The sequence below is a fragment of the Lepidothrix coronata genome, unplaced genomic scaffold (genome assembly GCF_001604755.1).
Source record: "Lepidothrix coronata isolate B3197 unplaced genomic scaffold, Lepidothrix_coronata-1.0 Scaffold249, whole genome shotgun sequence".
Lineage (NCBI taxonomy): Eukaryota > Metazoa > Chordata > Aves > Passeriformes > Pipridae > Lepidothrix > Lepidothrix coronata.
In genome coordinates this window covers 765,573-778,541 of record NW_016690429.1, presented here as the reverse complement: position 1 = coordinate 778,541, position 12,969 = coordinate 765,573, and the positions used below count along the sequence as shown (strand labels likewise).

Here is a 12,969-nt window from a genome sequence, read left to right as displayed (position 1 = left end):
GTCTAGACCACACAAAAAAATAGGGCTTTGAAGCTGTAACAGACCAAACTTAGCAAGCTCTCCTTAATTTTGTGGATGTTTCCATGCCAGAGAGAAGACAGCAAATCCTTCAGACCACAACTAGGGTAGAAGACTAAAAATTTCTAAAAAGGGGCCAGAGCTTGGACCTCCAGATGCCTCTATCATTTTGTGTGAGTATATCCTGATTTTCTCTGTGCCAAAGACGTTATTTCAAACTACCAGGTAACTACTGTGAACTTGCAGGGCAAGAGCTCTAAGAGAAGGAGCAGTTTTTCAGCTACCTTCCCACTCTGCTCACAGCATCCTTTGCCCAGGAAATGCCCTATCCCACTCCCAGCAGCAGCACAGTTTGTCCTACAACTTTGTATTTTTTGTCACAGGGACCACAGGTAAAGAAACAAGATGGAAAGATCAGACATCTTCATCAGCAACAATAATTTCTCTCAAGAGAAATGTTTGCAGCACGTTTGCATCCACAGGAAAAGGACATTTGTGACGAAGGGTGAAAGCAGTGTTTTGCACTAGCAGTTAAGCAGTCAGATACTTGCACACAGAAGTATGTTGCCCCCTTGAATTCCATGCATTTTTAATGTCTAATACTTTAGGTGTTAAGCAAGACTTTACATTTTACCTCTGTTGCTGACCACAGAACTCAAGCACCAGTGCTCGTTTTTGGAATAGCTTTCAATCCACTGAGCAAGCAAAAGTTTTAAGGCCTGAGAGATACTTTTACTTATGTGAAGGCTTAAGAGACAAGTCAGGGTTTAGTGGCTCTGTAGTTAAATGCAAGCTTTTCTTCCTGGAGAATTTGCTGAAGGCTTAAGGTACATATACCAGTCACTGAGTGTAAGTAACCTCAGTTTAAATGTTGTATCTGTAGCTCAACAAGTCTCAGTCTGGCAAATCACTTGTCTAAGTTCTTGATTGCAAATACACACCATGCTTACCTAACAAACCCACACACACTACTATCTACCATTGTCAGGTTAGATTAAATTACCTTTTAATCAGATAAGTGTGTCCACAAACACACATCTGCTGCTCATTCATCTCAACATCCCATTGTTCCTGTTCTTCAGAACTGTGAGGTAAGTCCCCTATGCAATGGTAATTATTACACCAAGAACACTATTGCCAACTGCTGAGCCTCACCTGCAAAGCAGGGCTGTGCTACCACCACAGGTCAGTCTCAGGCACAAGAACACTGGAAAAGGACTAGAAGGAGGTATTTTTTTGATATATGTCTGTAATCATTAACATCACTCAGAAGACATGCTTGGCATTTAAAAAATGAAGAAATACAGGGTATCTGATGCAAAGAGCTTATCGTGGTGGCACATTTAGAATCTGAATGAGTAACAACATGATGGTGAAGGCAAGAGGCCAGGCTGGTTGTCTGCACTCTTCCAAGCAGTACAGCATTGGTTTTCCCTCTGAAAAAGCTGTTGTAAGGGGAAAGATGAGCACAAACTGCAGTAATGGGATGGCACTGAGGAAGAGGAAAATGGTCCTACTCTGGTATCAGCAGGGATCAACCTACAATACTGCCATGAGATGAGGAAAAGCTCTTGGAATAATAAAGCAAGAGAGGAAGTAGTAAACAGTATCTGGCTCCAGTCTTTGAAAAGAAGAGGTTTCACCTTGCTTAGAACAAGGAAGAAGGGCCACAATGACAAGAGGCAGCAATAAAGAGCTGCAACTCCAGCACCAAAAGAGCAGGTAACAGCTCCCATGAAGACACCAACCCAGTCAGTGTAGCAAGGGGACTCCAAAGTGGAAGCCTTAGTGGTAGATAACTTTTTAAGTACCCAGCATATTATAAACGTTGTATCCAAATAAACTATTAACAATCCCCTAATTACAAATATTTAAAATGTTTTTGCAGCCTATGTTTCCATACATAAGGTTTTATATATGTATATATATGTATAAAATATACACATGTATATTTGGGGGTGAACTGCCCTGTTAGCAAGGGCAGGAATATGCACAGATACAGATTCTACATCCAGGGAGGAGAGATTCTAATATGTAGATCACCAAAGCAGGACTCACCTTGTCCAGATGCCCTGGAGCAAGGGAACTGTTTTCTTACTCTCCAGGAACAAAGAAAAAGGAGATGTTAGCATCCTGTAATGGACCTGTTACATCATCTCCTGGTCAGGAGACCTAATTTTACCTTATCACCTGCAAAGTATTTATGCAGTGTTCAAAAGACATCTGCACCACTGCAGGTTCTCACTCCAGCCCTTGAGGCTGGGCTGTGCAGCAGTATCCAACATGGCACTCTCAGACAAGCATCTCCCACCTGTGCCAAATAGAAGCTACATTCTTAAAACTGCAATGGCAGACAAAGAGGAAGGAAAAGATATGAGAAGTCCAGCTGAGTTCTTATTGTGCTATTCATTTGGTTTGAGAACACTCAGGAGGGAGGGGATGTACACCAACTGCACGCTGTGAGCACTGGCATCCAGCAGCAGAGACAGGGACCTGCAATACATCCACAGTTTAGGTTCCACCAACCAGTGACCTGGTGCATCACATTCAAAACACAACAGCAAGTGTCACATCCACGCACCAACTGGGAGACGTCACCAAGTACCATGGAAGGGCAGAGGGAAGAAATGTTCACCCTCAATCTTCCACCTTCCATCTGCTTAGTGAGACATGCAGAGGGCTGGATGTCAGCTGCCCACCAGTAATGTTTTCAATCCTACAAGAACTGGTAACATTTTCAGTGGAACTGATTTGCAAATCTGTGGGCTGATGCTGGCCCTGAGCCTCCTTTGCTGCCTCCTGAGGATGCTCTTGTGCTTCTTCTCCCACAGAGGACACAAGCCTGCTCACTCTAATTACAGTTCCTGCAATGCCACACTGTGTTTTGGGCAGGCAGGTCCAAAGTACTTAGGGGATTGTGTCATGCTTGATCTGAACAGCAAACTTGATCCAGAAATCAGATAAAGCAATACAAACCACACAGCATAGCTACAATTCAATTTCTGTAATGTCTCTCCATGAGCAGACAGATGAGTCCCTACTCTGAATTTCTGCAGTAAGTTTACTTTCTGGATGCTACAAATTCTGTAAATATAACAACTTTGGTACAAGTGGCCTTGTAAAAAAAAAATAAACACAGCAACCTTCAAAGGCAAGCCTTAATCAAAATCTTGGGTCTGGCTACTTCTATCAGCAGAACTTCTGAAGGACTAACCCAAAAAACAAGTAGAGGATCTTTCAGTCTTGCTTGTGGGACTAAGTCCCGATGGCTGGTAATTTCAGCCTTCAGAATCATTTCTTGTTTTTTCCCCCTTGGATCTTCTAGATATTTTAGATTAAGGAAAACCCTTTTTCTTTTGTAGCTCTTAAAAATGTGTAAAGGGTGATAAGCCCCAAACCCAAATTGCTACTGTGCAGCTTTGGTGAAGATGCCAGAGGGACATTATGTATAACTGATCATACAGGTTAGCTTTTTTGTCTGAAATCCTAAAATCAGCTGCCTGGACTGACACAGAAGATTGAAAACTATCCTACAGACAAGGCCAGGGTATCACTGCCTATCAGAAAGGCAGTGAATTGTCCTGCTGCTGCCAGGAACTTGGGAGGTGGGAGACCACTCACTTTACAAGAAACCTGAAAGTTGCTTGGTAGGAAAGGAGGCAGGGAGTAAGCAGGGCAGGCATGAAAGACATGAAAAGCAGAAACCAGTAACTCTATCACATCAACTGGAGATGCTCCCTAAATAACTGTCAACATGCAGCTGGTAGGACTACAGCAGGAACACTAATTCAGTGATATCAAGTGTAAAGACAGGAACAGATATAGTCCAAGACAGCTCAATGGAAGCTGATTGACAGACCAGCCTCACTACAGACCAAGAGCATATTCTCTACAAGCTTACCACCTTAAACAAATTTATTTCCACAGGGTATGGGATTAATAACAGCATTGTTTTGCAAATAGACTACTGAGGAGCAACAGGACTAACCTACCATCAGGCCTCAGTGACTGCACGACCTCCTCAAGTCCTGGGCTAACCCTGCCTACAGAAATGCAGCAACCGGCTCCCAGAGATCAGCTCTGGAACACTGAAGCTGAGATCTGCAGCACTGCTTCTGCTCCAACAGATGAGAAGTCCAACCAGACAAGAGAATAACTTCAAACACCACCAACAAAAAGAACAGCTTCTTAATACCCATTAAATATACACTAAATATAAATTACAAGATACCAGGATGGAAGAAACATGAAGACATCTTAAGACGAACTCTTTGAAAAGAAGTTAATCCTTTTAAATAAAAACATAAGCTTATTTTGTACCTCAGGAACAGATCCAACACTGATAGGACTTGGAACTACTCAAATGATCAACCTTTTAGGTTATATACTCTTTTTTCCAAGGCAGTGCAAGATGCTGAATTGCAGCAGAAGGAAAGAATCCCTGGTGACATCTATCTGTAGATTTGGTCCTTAACTACCAACAGGAGATGGATGAGAAGGTGCTACTCCCAGCCCACCTCTTAATTAGACTGCACGAAGCAATGCAAAATTTGAATTCCAACAGGTCATTTCCTACCTTGCCAAGCTACATTACTTGGCAGAGAAGTGATGCAATAAGAAGTCATTACTCAAGAAAATGAAATCCCATTTATTCACATGGCCTTGAGCATACTAAGTTATGCAATTTGGAGATTCCTATGCAATGTGACATAGATTTGTACGTATTTCTCTTTCTGTATTGTTTCTAAATGAACATCTTGAAAACAAACATAAAATCCAAGCTCATTAACACATTTGGCTTCTTTTTAAACTAGTCATTCTGAATTACCATCCTCAGATATGCAAGTATTCTTCTTCTTCTCACACTGTGAGATATGGGTGAAAGGGCAAGTCACACAATACAATTAAAAACACAAAACACTGAGAAATTCAAGGGGCTTAGAGTGGGGTTTCTTGATACAAAGTTCCAAAACAAACAAACAACAAAAACAGCTACTACATTTCGTCTTGTTCGTGAAGTAATATTCAAAAAGACCTCATTTAAACAAAGTTGCTTTGCAGATTAACATTTCTGAAAGTGTAAAAATCCCCTTTTTGTCTATCTCATTCTTTAAGGTCACTAAATCCAGACCATCTGGATAATAAAGTTACCAACTTAGTTCCCTATTTATCTAATTAAAACTTCTGTACAGCTCATATGGAAAATTTGTCTACAGCTAAAAAACAACTGAAGTGTAAAAAGCAGCTGCAGGGAAATGATGTCACTGCAGGCAGAGCTGCCTGTCAGCACACTGGCACCAGGAAGATCCTGAGTTATTGTTAATCTCAGCTTTTGAGCCAAGTATCCTATTTGGAAAAACAAAACAAAACAAAAAAAAGAAAAACAAAACAATCCTCCCTCCCCCCCAAAAAAACCCTCCCAAACAAACACAAAATTATATGGGTCTTTTAGTCAAATCCTACTCTCACTGAAGCATCAGTGGTAAATTTTCAGGTAGATCATGACTTCAAGACTGGTATTTTGTATCAATTTTTTTGTACAATTTTATCAGTAAGGATAAAAAGATGAACCTTTCCCCCACCAAAAACACAAGCACCAAAACTGTGCAAAGCAGACTCTCTTCTCTCACACACAGAGACCAAGAGGACTTGATTTTGATAATTTTGATTGTTACATATGTAAATGTAGGGGATGAAAAGACAGACATTTTTTCAGTCCAGCAGGTAGCTCATATTTCCACAACCATCACAATTCTGCTGCCAATGGGTAGTTGTTGCCAGTAATTACTTCTATTTTACAAGCCAGTTAAGGATACATTCTCATAATTTTTTGCTCTATAGGGTCATGCACCCTGTTATTTGGGCCAAAGACAAGTGCAAGAGAGGTGTTCTCCCTCTTTCCAGGAGATCCTTCTCCATCAGAAGGAAACAGGGAATAGATACTACTTTTGGAATTCTAAGGGACAAGGATTCAAGTCCTTTGGGTGAAGTTCCCAAGCAATGCTCCAGCAGGTTACAGCTCTGCATCCAGACCTGTGACAAGCCAATTCCCAGTATAACCCCATTTGCAATAATTGAGCATCACCTTCCATCTGCAGTGTCTTCTGTCCCTCAGAAATCAAGGACTGCTTCCCCTCCACTCTTACAGAAAGAGGCATTTGCAAAATGAACAATAAAGACAACTGCCAATGCTTCTTTAAGATATTACGCTCCTTCCTAATCAGTAAAATATCATCAGAAAATAAATGCTTCCCTACAAATTTTGACAGAGGTTTAAAAAGTGCCCTAAAATTCATGTCACAATATATTAGGATGAAAGAATGTAAAAAACGTAACATATGCTTATTTAACTAGGTGCATTCCAAACAAGACACTATTTCATAGCACACACACTTCTGCTAGATCTGAATTGTAACACTGCCATAACCTAGAAACAAGTTTAACAAATCATTATACACAAACACTGTGAGTAATGCACCAATGTTAGACAAAACAGCTCTTCACAGACAATTTCAGACTCCTTTTACATATTTCTATACACAGGCACACATGCTTAAGAGTATATCATATTTAATTTTTAATGGAAATGTGTGTGTATATATACCTAGAATTCAAAATTCAACTGCTACCTCTTTGTATCACCCTGATGTCCCAACTAAGTGTTAGTTTTGGCGCTGACAACACAATGCCATAATGCAGACTCAATAAAGTGACCCTATATTTTCTCCACAAACCCATCACACAGACTGCCTCAAAATCCTGAGCCTGCAAGTCTATTTTAAAACTAAATCTTTGACAACGCATTGTTGATATATAACAGCAACGAGCAAACTACGAGCGGTTTGTAACCAAGCTCAATTAACTTATGTGGTGAGAACAGCTCCCTGACTGAAAGTGGTTACTAAACATCAAACTGTAATAAAAAGATTCAGCAGTAATGCAGAGTACGCTCTTCAAAACCAGTGAAAAATGTATTTTCGTGAAATACGTGAGCAAACTTCTCCAAAACATTTCTCATTGTTGTACTCGCACTTTTCATGTCACTTCAGCCCACTTGAACTTAAGCAGTGCGTGAAATTATCTCTTTTCTTATAGCTGTTCACGTTTTTCCCTGAGTAATTAGCAAGCTACATCCCCTTTGACAGAGGGACACTAACAAGCTCCTACAGTTTCCAGTAGGACAAGGAATCCAAAGCTACTAATAGCAAACAAGTCATTTAAACAAAAAAGGATTACAAAGACTCGTTGCAAGAGGCTGGAAACTCACCCATATTTCAGATTAAGGCTTTCTGAGGAGCTCTTTTGTAAAGAGTTTTGACTCCATCTTACAAAAATATTTCATTGTTTTCTTCTAAAAACCAAAATATTGATTTGAATATCTACTAATAACTTCTTTTTGAAAATAATTACGCACTAGAAAGACTGAGAAGTGTTTTCCAAAGGGAAAAGTGACGGAAACATTCGTTTTGTAACAAAACCCCCCTCCGGACATCTCACAGTTCAAAGAAAACAAAAAGTTACACAAACTTTTTAAAAAAGGTTTTTCCACTCTTCGCTATCAGGACACCAAAACAAGCTGCAAGTCAAGCCAGAGTGCAGAATATTTGCAAAATTTCCTTGCCAAAAATCCCTGGAACCACGCAAATAAAGAACGTTCGGATGAGCGCAAGCTCCTGAGAGGAAAGGCAGAGCGTACCTTGAGGACCTCCATGGGCACCTGGGTGGCGGGGGGCAGGCTGGTGGGCACGCTCACGTTGATGGCAGGGGTCTGGCTCACGGGCACCCGCTGCTGCATGAACTGGGCTGCTTGCTGCTTCTGCTGCTGCTCCCGACGCTCCTGCTCCTGCATCTGCTCACGCATGAGCTGCTGTCGTAGCAGGATTCGTGAGGTCATGCTGGAGGAGCTTAAGGGAGGCTTGGAAGCGCCAGGATGCTCGGAATTGCTGTGGGAAGACCAGAGAAAGACAGCTCAGCTTCCACCAAGCGGGATAGTGGCTCCAGCGGTCGGAGCCCGAGGAGTTAGACCGGGGTGTGGGTGAGGATACGACGCACCGCGCGAGGGGGAACTCGGAGCCGACCTACTTGAGGTACTTAGCGGCCACATTAGGCTGCCTTAACTTGACTGCAGCCAACCACTTCCAAACGCCAACATCCAGCTGTAAAGAGCTATTTGCTCTTTCAAATTTTGCACTAACCGCCCACAAGAAAAAACAAATGCTTTTATAGACAAGGGAAGGCACTCGTACTCCTTTTTCTTAAAAAAGTAATAAAGGGCTGCCTGCAGCAAGTCTTATGATAGGTGTAGATAATACTTCAGGTCTAGCTCAAACATAAATAAAGTAAATCTACCTCTCACATGAAAACACAACAAAGTTCACTTATTTTTGTGAAATACTACCTTGGGGTTGGATTTGCTGGAGGTGACACACTTCAGAGCCAGAAACCAGACCTCCACAAAAATACTCAACTCCCACCCCAGGCCTACCAGCAAGTGGAGTGACATACAAGAACAGGCAGAATAAACAACAGTAACAGCTTTATTCCAGTCATACTTTATAAAGAGCAACAGGCTGGCACACAGCACTGCCCTAACACCTAAGGGCTACCTCTATGCCATTGGCAGAGCCTGGGACAGACCATTGGACTTTGCCATGGACTGCAGGGACACCTTTTGAAGCAACTCATCCTTTTCTTAGCCCTCAGAACTAAAATTCATTCCTGTAGTGTAAGGCAGAACAATTAGGGTATGCAAACACCAATCTGCACATCCTTCGAGGGAAGGATGTTGGAAGTGGGTAAGAATACATGACTCCATATAAGAAAGAGCTACAATGCACACAACTCAGCATATTTGGGTTCAGATTCTGCTGGCTGCCGTCAGCCCATGGAAGGACAGGGCTCATTAGGCTGTCGTGATGTGGGGCCATGCCAGCAGTAACCCTCCCGCTCTTGGAGGAGGCTGCTCTTGAAAACCCCACCTCTGGCTCCAGTGCTTCGGTGGTACCTGCAGGATGCTGGCAGGACACAGGAGTCTGGGAGCCAACATCCCTTCCGGGTCTTGCTCAGAGGCTGCGGGCACTGAGCGCTGCTTGTGCTTGGGCAACTGAAGCCAGCACTGCTGAAGTTTTCCAGCTTTGTTTAGGGCTGATGTTGAACACAGTTCAGGGTAGAAACAAAAAAAAAAAAAAGGAGAACCCACACTTACTGCCCCAAGAGATCAAACTCTGCTCTTCCAGAGCACACATTTTGGGGGCAGGGAGGCAGGGGACCATCTTGCTATTTAAGACCTGTCAGGTTGAAACATTCATAGAGACACTGATCCTTTTGATAAAACAAGAGAAAACCTTTGTGGTGAAACTAATGCAGCTGCGGAATAATCGTACTAATTAGCTGCTCAAGACAAGTCATTGACTGTGATACTTGTAAAAAACACTCCCTTTTTCAATTAAGGGCGAAGCATTCTCACATCTAAACCCAGCAGCTTGTTTTCTGGCTGCACATCTGAACTACTTTTACATCTCCAAACAGAGGAGACGCTTTATTTCCATGACTACGATAGTCAGAGATCAGTGGCCTTCCAATTTTTTTGATTACACATTCCTAACAGGAATGTTTGAGCATGCACTCCCAATATATGTATATTTATTTATTTATGAATTATATACAAGTATTACTGAAGTGATAATATTTTCCTCCTGCCCACCATTGTGCATCCCACTATGGAGACCACTGTAATACCTGAGCAAAAAAAGGCACTCAAATGTTGCTTTCAAGGAAGGATTCATTGTCCTCATGTTGAATAAAAGCAAATCATGTATCACACTGAACATTTGTGTGTGTTCTCATTTGTGTGCTACTGGCATTTTTTACAGATATTTAATGCTGCAAAATTGGTAACCCAGCAGTTCCTCCCACCTTCTTTCATTTTGAACTGTTTCTCCGCCAACCAAAGCCAAGTGTGCTGGAAACCATCTCAGAAGAACCTTCCCATGTACTGAAATTTTGGGGAATGCGAGGGAGAAGGAAGGAGAAATAATTTCCACTGCATTTCGAACAGCCCCTGCCAGGAACCCGATCTCACTCACACGATTATTGTACCTGCTCAGACCAACAACCACCCCTCCAGCTTCCTGCCAGTGATTCAGGGCTCTAGCACTGATTGAAAATTGTCAACAAAAGCTTCAAGTATCGTGTCTTTGAAAGAGACAACAGTCCCAGAAAATGCTGCTCTGCCAAATTCTTCCCCAAAGGGCAGAGACACTTCCAGGTTTTATCTCTTTTGCAATTCTGCTCAGTATTTCACGTGGTATAGAGGCCCACAAGCCCTGAACGCAGACAGTGCTGGCAGGCACGTGCTGCCAGATTGCAGTTACTGCCAAAGAATCATGGAATTGTTTAGGTTGGAAAAGATCTCCAAGACCATCAAGTCCAACCGTTAACCCAGCACTACCAAGTCCACCACTAAACTCTGTCCTGAAGAGCCACATCCACATGTCTTTGGTGACTCAACCACTTCCCTGGACAGCCTGTTTCAGTACTTGACAACCCTTTTGGTGAAGAAACTTTTCCTAATATTCAATCTAAGCCTCCCCTCACACAAGTTGAGGCCATCTCCTCTTATCCTATCCCTTGTTACCCGGAAAGAAGAGATGGGCACCCAACAATCACACCATCAATGCAGGCGAGTTTGAATGCCCAGCTTCCCTTCTCCACCATGTCTGCTCCTCTTCTTAAGCACAGAACACTCCGAAGTGGAATAGAAGACAGTCTGGGTTTCATCACCATATACCCTCCACAGAGCAAGCAGTAGGTTTGCCAGAAACTCACTTTTCCAATCAAAGAAGCAATTAAAGACTTGTTATTTCAAAGGCTTCATCAGGACAAGTTTGAAAATGCATCTTTTTAAAGCTTCTTGACCTCTACATGCTGCCTCGCAGGCAGATCCACTCCCATGATCAAGCTCTGTGCCACGTGCCACAGTACAACCCAGAACTGGACATGTGGATTCAAAACTCCCATCCATGAACTGATTCACCTCCAGATCATGCAGAGCTGGTAAGAGAGCCCACACACGCAGCTGATACACGATGTGATTTAGATACTTCCTGCAAACAGTTTATGGAAACCATCTAATTGCAATAAATGAAACCGACTCATCCCTTTAATTGACACATGATTAAACCAGTTATCCATTAGCAGTCTAATAAGCACAGTGTAATACAGACTGGGAGTTATTAGTTATGTGTCATGTGCCGATCCAATTAATCCTGAAGTGATAACATTTTATTAAATGAGTTTAAATTACATATCCTTTGCACAGATGCCTGGGAAATGTTAGTTACTGCACATGAATTATAACACAGGTGGTTGTTGCATAATAAAAGGCAACTGATCAGATTAAAATCAAGTTTGATTTTGTCGCCATCGACTCCAGAGATTAGAGGGACCTCTTACAGCCTAATCTACCTTCCCAGATGTGTACTGATTATTTTATCTGCCTCCTTGGCCAAAAAGACAAACTCATCTTTTTTTGGCCAGTTTTGTTTTTTGATTCCTATAAATTGATCAAACCAGCTCTCTGGTTCACATACAGTATTTAAATGAGTTGTCTGGTTCACAAGTATTATTTTGCAACAGCTACATATTTGCTAAGAAACTTCTCTGGTGATTTTGAACTCGAAAAAATATTTAACTCATCATTGCTTTTTAACTGCTGTTTAAAAATTATTTCAGAAAAAAAAGCCTCCAATGTAAGGTTTCTTAGACAAATTACAATAATTAAAGCACAGATAAACCCCTCAAAACCCAAGCTTCCTCAACCAGAGATGAACAAGAGTCAAACAAAAAAAAAATAAGAAAAGAAAAAAAAAAAAGCCCACTTGCTTTGGGCAGGATGTACTACCCTGCTCTAAACAGAGAAATGGCACACAAGAGGGAGGCTGCTGCTCTCCTCCATTCATGCCAAATGTTTGTTAATGGGGTAGTCCACAGAGAAATCAGCCAAGTAAAGCAGATTTAGCACCTCAGGAAATCCACTGAGCTGTACCAGATCTCAGAAGAAATAACGGATTTAAACCCTTGTGTTAATTTCTTACCCTTATATCATTCATAATTATTTATAGAGAAAAGAAAGGCATCCACATTTAAGTATCCAACAGTAGTATAAAACAATCTTGATCTTTAGCAAGCAGATGAGAGGTTGCCAATGCTACAACTCAAATACTTGGCTGGACCTCCAGAAGGCATTTTCAGAAGAGACCACCCCACAGGCCCCTTCCAACACCCCTCCTGTTCCACAACCACTAGAGTTTCCTCAAAAACTAAGTTGATTTGTCCAAATTCTGTTCTCAACCTCTCTACCAAGCAGTAAAACGTCAAGTAACTTTTTATTCCCTGTACTAAATATGTAACTGAGGCAACAACGCTTGCAGCAGCACCTAACTTGCCAGCAAGCACGACTGTTTGCCTCAGAGAGGGGTGACAGAAAAGGGAATAACAAAAGAAAAAAATAAATGCAAAGAGGACCCAGATTATACACACTACACCACCCCCCAAAAAAAAATTATAATACAAAATGTAGAAAGTCCACAAAGAACAAAAATGCTCTACACAATCCCTTCTCTCCCATCCTCAGCCAAGGTAAGGGATTCCAACTACTACAGCATTTCCCCCTGGAGCACTTTGGACTTCATTCCTAACATTTAATAATTGATTGTGGGTTACAGTGACACTCCACTCACCGCGCCAACTGCCTGGCACTGCTCGAAGTATCAGCGCAGAAAAAACCAAGCCCAAGAGTTGGCACCTTTGTATGTCCTGACTTGCCAAGGACAGAGCAGTTACAAAAACGGTGTGGAGACCTTTATCAGCCTTTATAATAAAGCCAGGACTATGTTTCAGGTTTCTACATGAAAGGTTTCTGCACTTGAAGGTTACATGTTTAAAGAGACA

The 12,969-nt window shown here is 41.9% G+C and overlaps 1 protein-coding gene across 4 annotated transcripts in view; it reads right to left on the bottom strand.

The window, feature by feature from the left end:
* MITF (melanogenesis associated transcription factor) overlaps positions 1-12,969 on the bottom strand; it is a 104,182-nt gene that overhangs the window by 38,814 nt on the left and 52,399 nt on the right. For all 4 annotated transcript variants that reach the window (XM_017835142.1, XM_017835145.1, XM_017835143.1 and 1 more), the window contains one exon: positions 7,715-7,961. In XM_017835142.1, coding sequence (XP_017690631.1) covers positions 7,715-7,961 — 247 coding nt within the window. The remainder of the gene's footprint in view (positions 1-7,714; positions 7,962-12,969) is intronic.